The sequence below is a fragment of the Loxodonta africana genome, chromosome 6, assembly GCF_030014295.1.
Source record: "Loxodonta africana isolate mLoxAfr1 chromosome 6, mLoxAfr1.hap2, whole genome shotgun sequence".
In the NCBI taxonomy this organism is placed as follows: Eukaryota; Metazoa; Chordata; class Mammalia; order Proboscidea; family Elephantidae; genus Loxodonta; species Loxodonta africana.
The window spans coordinates 6863727-6882646 of NC_087347.1; the positions used below are offsets into that span (position 1 = coordinate 6863727).

Consider the following 18920-nt stretch of genomic DNA (forward strand, 5'->3'; position numbering starts at 1 on the left):
ATCAAGTTGATTCACAGTGACTCTACAGGACAGAGTAGAACTGCCCCATAGGATTTCCAAGGTACACCTGGTGGATTCAAACTGCTGATCTTTTGGTAATCAGTGGTAGCTATTAACCACTATGCCACTAGGGTTTCCCTTTTTGGTCCAATGACTGTGTATTCCTTCCATCTTTTTGTTGATGCTTCCTGCATCGTTTAGTATTTTTTCCATGGAATCCTTCAATATTGCAGCTCGAGGCTTGAATTTTTCTTCAGTTCTTTCTGCTAGAGAAATGTCTTTTGGTTTTCCTTTCAGTTTTCTATCTCCAGATCTCTGCACATGTCATTAAAATGCTTTACTTTGTGTTCTCGAGCTGCTCTTTGAAATTTTCTGTTCAGCTCTTTTACTTTATCATTTCTTTCTTCTGGTTTAGCTACTCTACATTCAAGAGCAACTTTGAGTCTCTCTTTGGTCTTTCTTTCTTTCCTGTCTTTTTAATGACCTCTTGCTTTCTTCATGTATGATATCCCTGATGTCATCCCACAACTAGTCTGGTCTTCCGTCATTAGTGTTCAACAGGTCAAACCTATTCTGGAGATGGTGTCTAAATTCAGGAGGGTTATACTCAAGGTCGTACTTTGGCTCTTGTTGACTTCTTTTACTTTTTTTCAGCTTCAACTTAAACTAGCATATGAGCAATTGATGGTCTGTTCCACAGCTGGCACTTGGCCTTGTTCTAATTGATGATATTAAGCTTTTCCATTGTCTCTTTCCATAGATGTAGTCAATTTGATTCCTATGTATTTCTTCTGGTGAGGTCCACATGTAAAGTTCCCATTTATGTTGTTGAAAAAAGGTATTTGCAATGAAGAAGTCGTTGGTCTTGCAAAATTCTATCATGTGATCTCCAGCATAGTTTCTATCAGCAAGGCCATATTCTCCAACTACAAATCCTTTTTTGTGTGTGTGTGTGTGTGTGTGTTTCAACTTTCATATTCCAATGACCAGTAATTATCAATGCATTTTGATTCTATGGTTGATCAATTTCAGACTGCAGAAATCAGCAAAAATCTTCAATTTCTTCACCTTTTGCATTAGTGATTTGTGAGTAAATCTGAGTCATATTAACTGGCCAACCTTGTAGGTCTACGGATATTATCGTATCACTGATAGCACTAGACTTCAGGATAAATCTTGAAAAGTTCTTTTTGACAATGAATGCATCATCATTCTTCTTCAATTTGTCATTCCTGGCATAGCAGACCATGTGACTGTCCGATTCAAAATGGCCAACACCAGTCCATTTCAGTTCACTAATGCCTAGGATATCGATCTTTCAGCGTTCCGTTTTACTTTTGACAACTTCCAATTTTCCTAGATTCATATTTGGTACATTCCATGTTCTACTTACTAATGGATATTTACTCTACTTTGAGGAGGCAGCTCTTTCCCAGTCGTATTTTGAATGTCTTTCAACCTAAGGCTGTATCTTCCAGGACTATATTAGACTATGTTCTGCTGCTATTCATAAAGTTTTCACTGGGCCATTTTTTCAGAAGTAGACTGCCAGGTCCTTCTTCTTAGTCTGTATTAGTCTGGAAGCTCTGCTGGCATCTGTCCACCATGGTTGACCCTGGCTGCTCTTAACCACTGTGCCATCAGGACTCCAGGTAATACATCCCATTGCCATCAAGTCGATTCCAACTCACAGCGACCCTATAGGACTGAGTAGAAGTGCCTCATAGGATTTCCAAGGAGCAGCTGGTGGATTTGAACCACTTACCTTTTGTTTATCAGCCAAGCTCTTAACCACTGTGCCATCAGGGATCCAGGAAATACATAGTGACCCAAAATTATCTCTACTCCTTAGAAAAACCAGTTGCACTGAGTGGACTCCGATTCGTGGTGCCCTGTCTCAGTTTTCTGGTGCTGCTATAATAGAAATACCACAAGGGGATGGCTTTAACAAACAGGAGGTCATTCTCTCACAGTCTAGTAGCCCAGAAGTCCAAACTCAGGGCGTCGGCTCCAGGAGAAGGCTTTCTCTCTCTGTTGACTCTGGGGGACGGTCCTTGCCATCAATCTTCCCTTGGTCTAGGAGCTTCTCCGGTACAGGGATCCCCAGTCCAAAGGATGTGCTCTGCTCCTGATGCTGCTTTCGTGGTGGTATGAGGTCCCCACCTCTCTGTCCCCTTCTCTTTCCTTTCATTTCTTGTAAGATACAAGGTGATGCAGGCCACACCCCAGGGAAATTTCCTTTATATTGGATCAGGGATGTGAAGTGAATAAGGCTGTTACATCCCACCCTAATCCTCTTTAACATAATCTAATCTTGCCTCATTAACCACAAGCAGAGATTAGGCTACACAACACACAGGAAAATCACGTCCATCACAAAATGGAGGACAACCACACAATACTGGGAATCATGGTCTAACCAAGTTGACACATATTTTTGGGGGACACGATTCAATCCACGACATGCCCTCATATGTATCAGAGTAGAGCTGCACCCCAATGGGTTTTCAGTGGCCAATTTGTTGAAGGAGATCACCAGGCCTTTTTTCTGAGGTGCTTCGATGTTTTGGTTAGCAGCCGAGTGTGTTAACCGTTTGCACCACCCAGGGACTCCATCTCTACTCCTATCCTCCCTCTGGGTAACCTATTGGTTACCGTTTCCTTGAAGATTTGTCCTACACAGACAAAAAGAAAAGCTTCTAATGAGCTGGAGAGAAGCTCAGCCCAAGAACCACGCTAGTCATTGTTACTGCGTGCCATTGGGTCGATTCTGGCTCACATCTGCCCCATGTGACGCAGCAGAACTGCCCGACAGGGTTTCCTTACTGCAGCAGTGTGTGAGGACAAGCCAGGCCCCACAATGCTCTTCTCAGCAAGAAGGGGAGGCCTGTCTCTAAATATTGCCAGTCATTCCAGGATCCAGAGGTTTATATCTGGAATTTGGGGCTCTGGATTTGTCGATTTACTCATCTAGACTAGAGCAAGTCTGGCTTCTGCAGTGTTCTGGGGAAACCAATGAAGAGCTTCTTTGAGAGCAACCGAACATTCACAACCTCAAAAAATTGGAGGCCTTCCTTAGCAGATGTGTGAAGCTAAAAGGAACCAATCGGGCTCTCATGTCATCCTCACCCCTCCAGTAACATGTCCTTACTTTATGTCTGACTTGGCTTTAACGCTGCCTACTTAAAATGACAATCACTAGCAGTGAACACAGTCAAGGCTGCTGTTCTCCCAACACATAGGTCTCTTCTTTTTGTCCTGAATTACTTCTTTTGAGGAGAATGCCTACATAGGAATCATCCCAGACCTTGCCGCTATTTTTCATCGGTACAGAAGAGGGTTTTCTGTCTGATTCTGAAAATGGAAACTTATTGACATCTGTATTCTGGTAACAGTTCAGACTGTTCGAGTTTGACTACTGGCTTGGGGGGAAAAACCTCAACGGCACACAGAATCAAAGGCTTTGTGCGAGGCTGGAGTGTAAGGCACGTGATGAGAAATGGATCTGTCTACTAACAAATAAGCCTACCACCCATCTGTCAGTGTGTGGTACTGTGGTAGTCTGCAAGTTCCTGTGAAGCTGGAAGCTATGCCACCTGGATTTCAAATACTGGCAGGGTCATCAATGGGGATAGGTTTCAGCAGAGCGTTCAGACTAAGAAAGACTAGGAACAAAGACCTGGCAATCTACTTCCAAATATCAGCCAGTTAAAAACTCTATGGATCCCAAAAGGATATTGTCCGATATGGTACTGGGAGATGAATCCCCTAGGATGGAAACACACAGTGGCCACAACAATGGACTCGAGTATACCAATAATCACGAAGATGGCACAGGATGGGGCAACGTTTCGTTCTGCAGTACAGGGGGCACCCATGAACTGGAGCCAACTCGATGGTAACTAACGACAACTCATAAATGTCCTTTAGGGAAGAAAACTCCAGCTCTGCACACGACGCAGAAATGCTTCCCACTTGGGCAACACACAGAACGGGACACAAAGACAGAGTCGGGAAAGCATGAGCCAAGTACGTGATCTGCCCAGTGTGGGGCTGGAAGGTCTGACCGTGGCTGACAGGCAGACCTTCTGAGGACGCGCGGGAGGGAGCTGGGCCTGAGCTTGGAGCAAACGTCCTTGCCGCGGCCCTGTGCTCACTGAGCTCCCGCTTCCAGGTCCATTTAGGACCCCCGCCCCCGTGTCTTTCTAGCTGGAATCTCAGCTGAGCCTTGGACGGCTCAAGATGAATAGGTGGCTACTCTGAACTGTGACGCCCCGAGGTCACGGTGCTTTCTCATTAGCCTCCCCATTTTCTATCAAGGTGGTCCCTAAGGCTCGTATTTAAATCCACTGAAAGGGACTCTGCAGTCCCAGAACAGGCCGTGCTCTGCCCACCTCGGCTGTGATCTGCCAAAGTGTCACCACGCTCCGTGGGGCTCGGGTATCTCCCTCCGGAAAGTCACCCAATTAGGGCTTTTAAAGGCCGTGTGCACGTACGATTTCTCAGAGAAAGAAAAACGTCGACCGCTGAGCAGCAGCACAAGACGGTACACTTGTGTTTCATTACGTTGGTCTTATTTAAGGGACTTAGGTTGCGTTTGCAAAATGTCTAGTGGACATAAAGAAGCAGTTAAGGTGCTCAGTCCTGGGCTAGGCTGACCGACTCCTCCTGGTCTCCTGGAACTCAGTTATTTTCAGCATTACAAGTCCCACGTATGGGAACCCCTTAGTCCTGGGCAGACCAGGACAGCTGGTCACCCCAACTTAGAGTATCCACAAAACCAAAGCAGTTTCATGACTTTAGTTAAGTGTTCCATCTGTTAGCTAAACTGGGTTAAATGTTTAATTTAACAACGGCATCCTTGGAAAGAAAGATGAATCCAGCAAACTGGGTTTTTCTGGGCCCTACCTCCTAACAGCAGTTCAAACCCACCGAGCTACTCTGCAGGAGAAAGACCTGGCCATCTGCTCTTGTAAAGGTTACATCCTAGGAAACCCTACAGGGCAGTTCTACTCTGTCACATGGGGTTGTTATGAGTTGAAACAGACTTCACAGCCCCTAATAATACCACCATCTAACTGATCCCACCCAGCAGTTTCAACCTTGGGACTGTTTTTTCCTCAGAACTTCAAGTACCACCTTCAGTTCACTGAGTGAGAGTTGCTGTTGTTTTCAATTGTGGTGAATCCGCGTGTGACAGAATATCCGCCATTTCTACCACCTTCACGTATACAGTTTAGCGCCATCAGTGATGAGAATCTCGTTGTTTGCTGTCAACCAGGCACTCTTCAGAGTCCCTTACATGACTCTTAATTCTCAGAAGAACACTTACTGTGGCTACTGTCCTTATCTTCTTCTTGGTGAGAGAAGGTATCTGGGTTGTCCGTTGTCATGTTGTTGTTAAGTTGGCTGTGGAGTCAATTCTTACTCATGACATTCACATGTGTACAGAACACAACTGTTCCATAGGGTTTTCAAGGCTGTGATCTTTCAGAAGGAGATGGTCAAGCCTTCTAAGGTGCCTCTGGGTGGGTTCGAATCGCCAACCTTTTGGTTAGTAGTCGAGCACTTAACCGTGTGCACCATCCAGGGACTCCTATCGTGTTGTTTAACCATCACTCTGTCTGTTCTCAAATTTTTCCATCACCCATAACAGAAGCTCAGTGTCCCGCAAGCGCTGAGTCCTCCCCACCTCCCTGTCCTGGTCAACTCTGTTGTCGAATCGATTCCAATTCAGAGCGGCCCTACACGACAGAGCAGAACTGCCCCACAGGGTTTCCAAGGCTGTAATCTTTACAGAAGCAGACTGCCACATCTTACTCTCATGGAGCCGCTGGTGGGTTTGAACCACTGACCTTTTGGTTAGTAGCCAACTGCTTAACCACTGTACCACCAGGGCTCCTAGCCCACCCCTGAGAGCCACAAATAAATTTTGGTCTCACTACACTTGCCTATTCTAGATAATCTGTTTTTAAGTGGGATCATACAGGATTTGTCTTTTTGCGATGGACTTATTTTACATCAAGAGATTCTGATAAAATTTTCAGAGTCACACACTTAAAGTGTGAACTCACCTTAAAAGACAACCTCATCAAACTTCTCAGTGAAATAATTCTTTCTTCAGATTGCCAGGACAGAAATCTTCCAGCCAGCTTCTCAATGTTCACCCTAAAACAAATGGCCCAGGACAGAACGTGGCCTGAGGTTGTGTAGCATGATATGTATGCACGCCGTGGAAGCTCCACAGACATGTCCCAACTCTGAGAAGGCCATACAGCCCAAGTTCATCACAAACCAGCTTACGGAAACAGTGTTGTGGGCATTTCCAGTCTTTCACCCTCCTCACCCTGGCCACTAACCAGAAAAAAACAAAAAACAAAACGTGCTAGAATCAAGTCGATTCCGACTCATAGCGACCCTATAGAAGGGAGGAGAACTGTCCTATAGGGTTTCTAAGGAACGGCTGGTGGATTCAAACTGCTGATGTTTTGGTTACCAGCCAGCTCTAAACCATTGTGCCATCAGGACTCCTGGCCACTAACAGCACCCCTGAAAAGCTGACCCAGCCAGCCCCCATGACTCCAAGAGGCATGCAGTTTGGGAACCACTGATGTTCAGGAAGACCTCAGTGGGGAAAAGAGGCACTGTACCCCAGGACTGAAACCCACATCACCTCTTCCTCCTGTCCCCGCACTGCAGGAGGCACAGGGACCTCCTCAGTTGGAAGCAGGAGTAGCTGAGACAGGCTAGGATATACACGGTGGGTAAAGCGTGGGGTTAAGACTTTAGGGAACCCACATACGACCAAAGATTTTGCTAATATAAACTCTTAGGGCCCATTTTTTCTTCCCTGGTATCCAGAGAAATGATCACCTCCTATGACCTGGTCACGCACAGGCAATCCCATTCCACTGCTTACAGCTGAGGTCCTTTCCTAAGGAAACCATTTAAGGGTCCTAGGGATTGCCCTGAGCAGCAACAGGAAACACATCCAAGTTTTGTAAAAAGGCTTCCTTCCACATCTACTCTCTGTGGTACAGGGAGGGTACTGGGAAAGCCAAAGGCTGTCCAGTGTCATGTTGTTGTTAGTTGCTGTGGGCTTGACTGACTCATGGCGACCCCACGTGTGCTGAGGAGAACTGCTCCATAGGGTTTTCAAGGCTGTGACCTTTCTGAAGGAGATCGCCAAGCCTGTCTTCTGAGGTGCCTCTGAGAGGGTTCGAATTGCCAACCTTTTGACTAGCAGCTGAGCACTTAGCTGCTTGCACCACTCAGGGACCCAAATAAAGGGCCAAGGTGAGGCTGAGCTACATGTCGAAGGAATCCAAGGACTGCTGGTCTCCTAAATAACCTTTTCAGGAACTGAGCTTGGGGATGGGGATAAAGAACAGGAAGTCACATCTAGAAATGATGCCACAGTACTGGGCAGAGTCAGAGCGCTCAGTGAGAAGAGGTCATTAGGGCAGAGGATGGGAAAGAAGGAAGGGCATGTTCGAAGTAATGGGGACCAGGTGGAAAGGGACATCCTGGGGGCCACCAACCCAATGAGGTCCCTTGCTAATTTTCTGAGTTCTGAGTAAGGCAGGCAGGCTATGGAGACCAGCATCCAGTAGCTTCCAAGGCAGTTGACCCATTCCAAGCATACTTGGTAAACTGGTCAACCCTCCACCAATCCAATCTCGTATACAGGAGCACCTGCAATGCCAGGTGTCCCCAATTTTGCGACTGGCGGTTTGCTTCAAAGAGAATGTCAATGCTCTAGGATTCCCCAGCTCGGTGCGCAGCTGGGGCCATGCACCCACTGGTTGCTTTGTCAAAAGGCCAGTTGTGCGTTCTACCACACTTACGCGTGGAAAACATCTGTGTGAATTGAAGCTTGTGCTTCATGCCCAAATGGTGATCTTTCACCAAACTCTTCCAGAGACTTCTGCGTTAATAAGGACACCCTATGTGCTTACCTGGAATTCCCATTCTAGGTAAAGAATTGTGCTCATGAGGAACCTTTACACAGATCAAGAGGCAGTTGTTCGGACAGAACAAGGGGATACTGATTGGTTTAAAGTCAGGAAAGTTGTGCGTCAGGGTTGTATTCTTCCACCACACCTATTTAATCTGTATGCTGAGCAAATAATCTGAGAAGCTGGACTATATGAAGAAGAACGGGGCATCAGGATTGGAGGAAGACTCATTGACAACCTGCATTTTGCAGATGACACAACCTTGCTTGCTGAAAGGAAAGAGGACTTGAAGCACTTACTAATGAAGATCAAAGACCACAGCCTTCAGTATGCATTGCACCTCAACATAAAGAAAACAAAAATCCTCACACTGGACCAATGGGCAACATCATAATAAACGGAGAAAAGATCGAAGTTGTCAAGGATTTCATTTTCCTTGGATCCACAATCAACAGCCATGGAAGCAGCAGTCAAGAAATCAAAAGACGCATTGCATTGGGCAAATCTGCTGCAAAGGGCCTCTTCAAAGTGTTGAAGAGCAAAGATGTCACCTTGAAGACTAAGGTGCGCCTGACCCAAGCCATGGTATTTTCAATCACATCATATGCATGGGAAAGCTGGACAATGAATAAGGAAGACTGAAGAAGAACTGACGCCTTTGAATTGTGGTGTTGGTGAAGAATAATGAATATACCACGGACTGCCAAAAGAATGAACAAATTTGTCTTGGAAGAAGTGCAACCAGAATGCTCCTTAGAGGCAAGGATGGCAAAACTGCGTCTTATATACTTTGAACATGTCGTCAGGAGGGATTAGTCTCTGGAGAAGGACATCATGCTTGGCAGAGTACAGGGCCAGTGGAAAAAAGGAAGACCCTCAACGAGGTGGATTGACACAGTGGCTGCAACAATGAGCTCAAGCATAACAACGATTGTGAGGATGGTGTAGGACCGGGCAGTGTCTTGTTCTGTTGTGCATGGGGTCGCTATGAGTCAGAACCGACTCGACAGCATCTAACAACAACAACAACAACAAATGTGTTTACCGAAGGAACAGAATTGATCTCTTCTGGGCAATCATTTAAAAGAGCATCCAATTTAGTCATTTAAAACTACTACCAAGAGTTTTTAGAAAGTTAGGAAATGGCCAATCTACTGCTTCCATGGCACAAAAGAAGTAAAAGCTGCAGCCCATGCTCTCTGAGCTGCTTTTCTAAGCAAATGTCTTAGAGAACAGACATTGCTGGAGCCTCGTGGTTAAGAGACTGGCCACTAACCAAAAGGTCGGCAGTTCGAATCCACCAGCCGCTCCCTGGACACCCTACGGGGGCAGTTCTACTCTGTGCTATAGGGTTGCTGGGGGTTGGAATCGAATCGATGGCAATGGGTACTGGTTCAGGAGGCTGGGGAGGCAGTACGGCAAGTGACTGGATGGGCAGCTCTGTCCCACCAGCAGGCAGCAAACTCTATCCCTGCCTTGGTCAGCTCTTGGCCCTTGCTTCCTGTCTGTTCAGGGAATATGGCCTAGGGACCTGCAGTGTGATTGACTGCTTTTTTTTTTGGCCTTTCTAGCCATGGTTTTGTAACTCTCACCCAGGTTACTGGGCAGGACTGTGTGATAGGGTAACTGTGGCCCACCAAGGGGGATGGTCAGTTTTGCTTTAAAACGGGGCCAATTTCAGAGCAGAAAGGAGAATCCCAGCACCACCAAGGAAGAACACCCAGGAGGCAGCAAGTTATTTGCACCTGGGATCCCTGCGATGAGAAGCTCCTGGACCCAGGAGGCAGACAGTGAGCTGTAACCTTGAAGACAGTGAGAAGTGGTGGCAGGAGACGGCAAGGTATGCTTCCTGGCCTGGGGACAGACTGAGGGCCAGGGAGCTGCTGCCTGCAAGCACAGCTGGGAAGAGGCTGTCCTGATGGAAGAACTGTATTCTGAGTGCTCCTGAGCCTGAATTGTAACCTGTCACTTCCCTAATAAACCCCGTAATTGTATATGGTCTGTGAGCTCTGTGTGGTCAGTGCAATGAATTATCAAGCCTTGCAGAGAAGTAGAGTGCTGTGGGAGGGATGCTGGTGTCAGAATTGGTAAAGATGGTGGAGAGAGAAGGCGTGTCTGACCATCACCTCATAGGAACCAGCCCTGGGCTGTTGATATTGATTCTGCTTCCCCCTTGTGAAGCTAGAGGAGGTCAGACACTGCCCCCACACCGTTTTTATAGGACCTTGCCTAAACTTTTAGCCTCACTAATACTGGAGCCACCTAGAACTGCCCCGGGAGGAGACTGGAGCCCTACAGACCATGCTATTCTCCACCACAGGCGATGATCTGACTTTGGCCAATACTCCCGAGCACCCCTGTGCCAGGGGTGCCACAAAAGGACAGGACACGGGTGAAATCCCATAATTCCACTTCTTAGGTTCGATCCTGAGAACAGATAAATAATCTGAGATCCCTTTGAGCTTCCGGTAAAAGAAACAACTGTTAGGAGCCTGCGTGGTGCTGGTCTGTTTCCATGGAAACTTGATCCAGGGTTCACTCTTGCTCCAATCTTCCTTGTGTGCCAGGCATCCAACTCTTCGAGTCTATGTGATAACCAGGTCGATGGTGCTAGGGGTGGGGTCAGGGCCCAACCAGGCGGGAAATGATTCCAAATTTCTTATTAAGGAAAGTAGACTCTACCCATGGGTGTCCTCTTGAATACCCTGTCTCAACTTGCAACAGAAGAATGCTAAACGTATTCAGCTGTTATGGATCTGAAGTTCCTCAATAACTTAACAGAGTAGATCCACTCCAGGTACCCTCAGAGAATATACCCAGAATTCACCGCCTGCCCCTCCAAACTTTTATCCAAAACTTGATTGTGAAAATAAAGCCGATGAAGGCCATGTCATCCCTTCTCCTTACCCTGCTAATTAACATCCTTTCCTGGATTAAGCCGCTCCCTTGGGGAGCCATGAACCTGCTTCAGTAATGCCAGTTCCCAGGAGACTTTCATTACCTGAATTGCTCGGAAAATGGCTTTGCCTCTTGCTTGGCATACAATTATGTAACAGACCCTCACTGGACCTCTATACTGAACCCCAATAATACTCATGCTTACTTATGGGGAAAATGGAATTGGCAAATACCGAGGGAGTTCACAAAATGTAGAACATTTTATGAAGCATTGATAGTGACGAACAAACCAAGATATGCAGATGACACAACCTTGCTCGCTGAAAGTGAAGAGGACTTGAAGCACTTACTGATGAAGATCGAAGACCATAGCCTTCTGTATGGGTTACACCTCAATATAAAGAAAACCAAAATCCTCACAACTGGACCAATAAGCCACATCATGATAAATGGAAAAAAGATTAAAATTGTCAAGGATTTCATTTTACTTGGATCCACAATCAACGTCCATGGAAGCCAGCAGTCAAGAAATCACGCGACATATTGTATTGGTCAAATCTACTGCAAAAGACCTCTTCCAAGGGTCAAAAATCAAAGATGTCACCTTGAGGGCTAAGGTGTGCCTGACCCAAGCCATGGTGTTTTCAATCACTTCATGTGCATTCGAAAGCTGGACAATGAGTAAGGAAGACTGAAGAATATTCGATGCCTTTGAATGATGGTGGTGGTGAAGAATATTGAATATATTATGGACTGCCAGAAAAACAAACAAATGTGTCTTGGAAGAAGTACAGCCAGAATGCTCCTTAGAAGCAAGGATGGCGACACTTCGTCTCACATACTTTGGACATGTTATCAGAAGGGACCGGTCTCTGGAGAAGGACATCATGCTTGGTAAAGTAGAGGGTTAGGGAAAAAGAAAAAGACCCTCAACGAGATGGATTGACACAGTGGCTGCAACAATGAGCTCCAGCACAACAATGATTGTGAGGATGGCACAGGGCCAGGCAGTGTTCTGTTGTACATAGAGTCACTATGAGTTGGAACCGCACCTAACAACAATAACAACCAAGAGGTTGGGATGAAAAGTAAGCAGGTATTAGCCCTCTTACAGGGATTTTCCTGTACATACTAGTGTAACCATCTCTTCCTCTCAGCAAGAGGAAGTCAGCGTCCCATGGATGCTACCTGGACCCAGCAGGTGGGTCTGTGTTGACTTGAAATGTCTAAGCAAGGGGAGCTCAGTTTCCATTGGCCAGTGAGTCCGAGCAAGGAAAATACTTTGATTATAATTCTCTAACACAAGCAACTGGGCCAGCAATCAGGCCTTTACTCTTGGACGGGGTCTTAGAAGAGTAAGCCAGGGAGGGGCAGATCCCACTGGTGGTGGAGCAGCTCTGGGAAGGAAACCAGGAAAAGTAGCCCTGCACTGACGTTCTGATGGACAGAACCTGGGTGGGGAGGGGGTGGTACGACTGGGAAGACCTGGAGGGGGCTGTCCTGGAAGAGGTATTAGCCTGGTGACAGTTGGGCCTCCCGGGAATAGGGTTGTATCTCTGATTAGGTTGCCACCCCCCCACATCTGTGAGGACATCATGCTTGGTAAAGCAGAGCGTCGGTGAAAAAGAGGAAGACCCTCAAGAAGATGGATTGACACAGTGGCTGCAACAATGGGCGCAAACATAACAAGGATTGCGAGGATGGCACAGGACTGGGCCGTCTTTATTCCTGTTGTACACAGGGTCGCTATGAGTCGGAAACAACATAACACCACCCAACAACAACCACAATGACAACAGGGTGCCACTCAGCTCTCTGCCCAAAATAACCAAGCAGTAAATAGAGCACCAAGGGATTTTCTCAAGACAATAAAGAACATATATCTCAAAGTCCTCTTGATGGTAATGTGCAGGAGGGATTCCCCTTAACGCCAGAAACAAGTCAAAGACGCCCTATAAACTCTGGGAACCATTTCTGTGTAGCCATTGCTGTAAGACAAGGAGAAAGGCAGTCCACCCCGACAGGCAGGAAACCTCTGATTACCTATCATGTTGGAAAAGACTATTTTAAAGGTCAAAAAAAGTTCATGAGAGTGTAGGGAAAAGCCAGAGAAGGTAAGCTAGCACAATATTTCCCGAAATTTGGTAACCCACAGCCAAAGCATAAAGGTGTACACATTCCTCAACCCAAGAAGCCAGCCGCTCAGGGATGTGAAGAAGGGGCACTGATGAGGGTTACCTGCAATAGGAAGAAGTCAAAGTAACATTCATCAGCCAAATGCCCACTCCCCCTCGCCCCCCATCCCCAAGTGTCCATTTTGAAGCCACTGTTTACTCAGTTAAGACGCACCCAAATGAGGAAATGCTATGGAACCATTAACATGCTGGCCAACAAGTATAGTGGCTCGCCTGGGAAAAGCACGGAATCCACTGTTAGTGAGCAAAGCAGCCCCAGGCTCGGCAGGAAGGCGAACCAACCCCTACGCACAGAGAACGGCTGAGGGTAAAACAGACGTAAAAACGAAGCCAAACCAGCGGCCACTGAGTCAACTCTAATTTGCTGCGACCCCATGTGTATCAAACTAGAACTGTGCTTCATACAGTTTTCAGTGGCTGATTTTTTGGACGTAGACAGCCAGGCCTTTCTTCTGAGGCACCTCTGTGTGGACTCAAACTGCCAGCCTTTCAGTTAGCAGCCAAGCGATGAACTGTTTATACCATCCAGGGCCGAACTATTAACAGTCATGTTCTCTAGGTTGTGTTTTGGAAAGGATTTTCATTTTTTTCAATACGCTTATTTCTCATTACTTGTCGATAAATATGTGTTAACCCGGCAATTGAAAAAAGTATTTAAAACTTCAGAAAATTAAAACCTTAACAGTGATATAACTGAATGACTGGCTAACCTATAAAAACCTATAACCTATAAAACAAACAAACAAACAAAAAAACCTGTTGCCATCGCGTTGACTGTGACTCATAGTGGCCCCATGTGACAGAGAAGAACTGCTCCACAGGGTTTCTGAGGAGCTGCTGGTCAACTGGAACTGCTGGCCTTTTGGTTACCAGCCAAGTTCTTAACCGGGGCTCCGTATAAGCTAGAGATTTCTCTACATCAAGGCAGGTCCACATCCAGCAAGACTCAAGGAATGGGTTGCTACAGAACCAGAAGTAACACCATTATCTTCAGATTTTTATCAAGGCTTGCTGAAAGAATGAATCGTCGGAGGCAGGTCTGCACTTTCCCCCCAAGAATAATATTAATTCTGTTTTTGGATCTAGCTCATATAAATCACTAACATAACTAAAAATAACTAGTATCACCAAAACAGAGAGAGAAGTTTCCTTTGCCTTACGAACCAGTGTGTGCTCTTATTTGACAACAAAGGCTGAGTCTTGAACTGCATTTAAAATTTCCTGTTTTTGTTCTCGGCTGCTCGGGGTTGAATCTTGGGTTCAAATGGAACTGTGTTCTTGATTCTAGATTTTCAGATATACACTCCTGTTCGTTCCTTTCTCGTTTACTACACACTCCTGTCTTTTTAACGTTCATTTAAAACTGTCCTCCGTCTGTGCCTCTTAGGGTAGTTCTTTGTAGAATCTGAGAGCCGCTGCTCAACTGCTAGGGAGGGGCAGACAGAGAATGGCATATGGTCTGATGGAAAGCGAGGGACACTATTATTCATCTCATGATTGAGCGGGAGACCAAGTACGACTTCAACTTCAAACAGAGACAAGAGGATGGACTGCTGTCAGGACCCCCCTGCCCCTGGTGTTTACAGGAAGTCTGCGCCCGCTCATTTCTCCTGCGGCGCTATACTCACATGTAAACTCGGGTGGTAGGTCAGCACGCCATTATCACACAGGGTGACGTACTTCTTCTTCCACTCTTTGTTCAACGATTTGCCACTTCTCTTCAGCAGCATGCCCTACGAGGAAAAAGGAGGCCAATCAATATGAAGTCTTGTTTAAATTAAACAAAACAAAACTGGGTGCATAGATAAGTTTTGGGACCTTTAAAACCTTCTTATCTTTGCCACCTTAAAAAGAGAATTGTGCTGATTTTTTGATGGATATTTCTTTTCTCCTCTCTTTAATACGTGGCATACAGATTCCACAAACTTCTGTGTGTGCGCGCGCAAGCGTGCTCACGAGGACAGTTTGTGATACTGGGAGATGCTAAAAGACGCGCCATGAACTCAACAACTATAATACAAAATGCTATGATGCACTACATTATACGTTTCCTGTAACTAAGTTACTAGCACCTGTAAGTAGAGTTTTAAAGGGTGAAACCTAAATTTTTTTTCTCAAAATAACAACTTTAACTCTGTTCTTACCTTGTGATAATTTGCAAACAGAAACATTTTACTTCACAGTTTCTTTCATTTCAGAGTTTTGATTTATCAAAACAAGTTCCAGTTGCAAACTTTAGCAACAGTATTTAATAAATGAATCGTGTGTAATTTACTTTAATCCATTTTTAATTAAATTGGATGAGGACTTCTCGAAACCATTCAGATTTGAAATTGACACATTTTTGAAGGTGTGTTAAGTCGTCTTTCTTAGGTGACTGACGAGAATTGGCCGCTTTCCTGCAAACCTTCTGCCTCCTTGCCAAGCTTTCCTGGGTTAAGAAAACCTGTTGGGTCTGACCCAGGTACCCCACACTTTTCTCTTTCACGGCTGCTCTGGGAAAAAAATTCAATGTTTGAAACAACTTACAAATAAACCTTTGGAAGATAATTTCTTTGCAAGTCCTTAGTATTTAAAGAAAACCCGTGGCCTAAAGCAGCATGCCTTGCTTTCCTGGACTCTAAACCAACACAGGCCTTCACGGCACTGAGACCAACAAACTGGACCAAACCCACGGGACAAAGTCACCTTGTTACATACCAAGGCAACTGTGAGCTCTGGTTGCATGGTCAGGACTAGGGGACAGGGACAGCCACCACCATTAGCCACGCAATAATAAATACGCAATAGCTGAAAAAAAAATTTTTTTTTTAATAGCTGAAAATCATTACGTTTTTCTCCCTGGTGGGATTCCTAAGATTTTTAAACTTAGCATAACAAAACCTCAAACAAGTTCTCCTATGGGCTCTCATTTTTCCATCATCCATTTCAGATGGAATTCCAACAATACCAGAGGCCGGGGGTCACCGGGGTGTCACCAGAAGATAAGAGATACTCCGGCTTTAGAAAGCTTTGTCCCCAGCACTCAGCACTCAAACAAAAGCTGAGCTGGCAGCTCACACCCCTGGAGCTCGGTACAGATGGACTCAGAGAACTCTGCCAGCAATCTGGGGGTTACTTACACGAGCAAACCCTACATCCTAATTACCCTCCCCCCAGCAAGGGCTCAAAGGCTCCAGGGGGGAAAAGAGGGAAATATTCCAATTAGGAAATGATGTGAAGGGATGAACAGTTGTCTGGGGAATTAAATTAGATCAAATTATTTGGGTGCTAGCAAAACTTAAGTCTCTTCGTGGAAAAAAAAAAAAAAAAATCCAAACCTTGATGATCTCACACAAACTGAATGGCCGGCATTGGCGGAGAACATCTGAGTGCCACACCCTATTCATCATGCCACCACCCCTGTCAGTCTGTCGTACTGTAGTGGCTTCTGTGTGGGTGTGATGCTGGAAATTATGTCACCAGTATCTCAAATACCAACAGGGTCACCCATGGTGGAAACGCTTCAGCGGAGCCTGCAGGCAAAGACAGACTAGGAAGAAATGCCTGTCGATCTACTTCCAAAAAACAGCCATAAAAACTCTATGGATCACAACAGAATGTGATCGATAATACACAGTGCTCAAAATACCCCGTGGCCACAATGACAGACTTGAACATACCAACGATCATGAAGATGGCACAGGACTGGGCAATGTTTTGTTCTGTTGTACATGGGGTCACCATGAGTCAGGGCCAACTCAACGGCAAGGAACAATATTAAAATGCTGCAAAAATCAGCTGGAGCCAAAGAGTGCCCTGGTGTCTGAGGAGCTTGCTACCACACTGAAGCTACAGCCCCAGGGGGGCTTATGCCCACCCCTTGAGATGGCTGCTGGAGGCTGGAGCCCCTGGGTCCCGCCCTCCTCATGCCTCACAGGTACCCCCCACCAGGGCCTGGCCATGCTCACGAGCTGCCAGTTCATGGCAGGGGTGTGTCAAGCCAGGTGGCATCTCTTGAATGGCCTGAGGAATGATACGCTACATGCGTTTCTAAGCAGACCCGTGTTCACTTTCTCAGCCGCTCCCCATAAGCGATACGGGCAGCAGAGTTGTTATAAAACCTGTTGCCATTGAGTAGATTCCGACTCATAGAGATCCCACAGGACAGAACAGAACTTGCCCCATTTGGTTTCCAAGGAGCAGCTGGTGGATTTGAACTGCCGACCTTTTGGTTAGCAGCCAAACGCTTAAGCACTGTGCCACCAGGGCTCCAGAGTTATTAGAGCCGCTCCATTACAGATGAAGATGCCAAGGCCATAGAGGTGAAGGGACTTGTTAGCTACTCTAAGTGCCAAAACCAGACACCCTGCCCTGTGGACTGCTGCTACCATACTGAACCAGTTACCACTGAGCCGGCTCCAACTCACGGCGACCCTGTATGTGTCAGAGCAGAACTGTGCTTAGCGAGTTTTTGCGGCTGAGTTTTCGGAAGGAGATCACCAGCCCTTTTTTCCGAGGGCTTCTGGGTGGACTCCAACCTTTCGGTTAGCAGGCAAGTGTGTTAGCCAGTGGCATCACCCGGGGACTCCTTATGTGTACCAGGAACTTCTAAGCCGCTCAGTTACCGTTTATTCAGTTGGAAAATTTTTATATTTCACTTCGAAAACTCAACACATTATTTGTGTATATTTAGTTTCTGGGTAGTGGGAATTAATGCCATAATGAAAAGGTAGTTATGGTGGCGCCATGGTTAAGTGCTTGGCTGCTCAGCGAAAGGTTGGCGATTCAAACCTACCAGCCGCTGCGCAGCAGAAAGACCTGGCAGTCTGCTTCTGTGAAGGTTACAGCCTTGGGAACCCGGTGGGGCGGCTCTACTCTGTCCGACAGGGTCTCTGTGAATCGGAATCGACTCCACAGCAACGGCTTAATTTAATGAGAACTAAATTTTATCTTATGATGGAACAAATGTTTATTTCCTCAAAAAGTAGCGATCATTACACGCCAGACTCATGGCCGAGATTTCACCACCACCGTCAAATCGCTTGTTTCCGGGGTGAGGGTCTAACGTGCTGATCATTTTCTCAGAGAAGCAGAGCCTACTGTCTCTATACAGCCACACGCCCCATATTGTCTGTCTGGGCAACATCCGACTGCACTGATGTCCGTGGTTCTGTAAGGTTATAAAGCAGCTCAGAAATCCTGACTGGAGAACGAGATGTAGCGATTTAGGCACGCTGCACTCCACAATCACAACGATTCTCAAAAACAAAGAGAAATTCTTCAAGCTGTTAAAGGACTGGCTTCACTGAAAGCTACAAGGCTAACAAAAATTCCAGAGGGACCTATATCAGATATGGAGAAATTGTTAATGATGTGAACTGAGGACCAAACACCAAAGTGAATCCTCTCAGTACGTTGACATCACTGTTAAGGCAGGAAGCTTGCTGGAGATGCTTATAGAAAACGCAGGACCAGACTAGGTGATCGAGCTTAGTACCAGCTCTGGGTGGTTCAGGAGATTCAAACACCGTTTTTTGCCGCATAATGTAAAAACGAGTGGTGAGTCTGCCGCTGCTGATGCAAAGAAGGCAGAAGAATTTATTGAAACCTTAGACGGACGAATTGTGGATGGAGGTAATTTGCCCCAGCAGATTTTTAATATGGACGAAACCTCCTTATTCTGGAAGTGAACGTCTGAAAGGAACTTCACCCATGATACCATGTTAGTGCAACATCCAAATTGAGTAACATCCTATCTCACAGAGCGTATATCGTGGACGTTAAGTGACAGGTCATTGTATTTACTTCATTATCCTATGGACACCTCTTTTGAAATGGCAACTGTTTTTGTTTACTGTTTTCTTAAAGTCAGTATGACGCTTTTCAG

General features: G+C 46.0%; 1 protein-coding gene across 3 annotated transcripts in view; it reads right to left on the bottom strand.

The window, feature by feature from the left end:
- AGAP1 (ArfGAP with GTPase domain, ankyrin repeat and PH domain 1) overlaps positions 1-18920 on the bottom strand; it is a 672497-nt gene that overhangs the window by 257646 nt on the left and 395931 nt on the right. For all 3 annotated transcript variants that reach the window (XM_064286507.1, XM_064286508.1, XM_064286506.1), the window contains one exon: positions 14680-14784. In XM_064286507.1, the coding sequence (XP_064142577.1) occupies positions 14680-14784 (105 nt within the window). The remainder of the gene's footprint in view (positions 1-14679; positions 14785-18920) is intronic.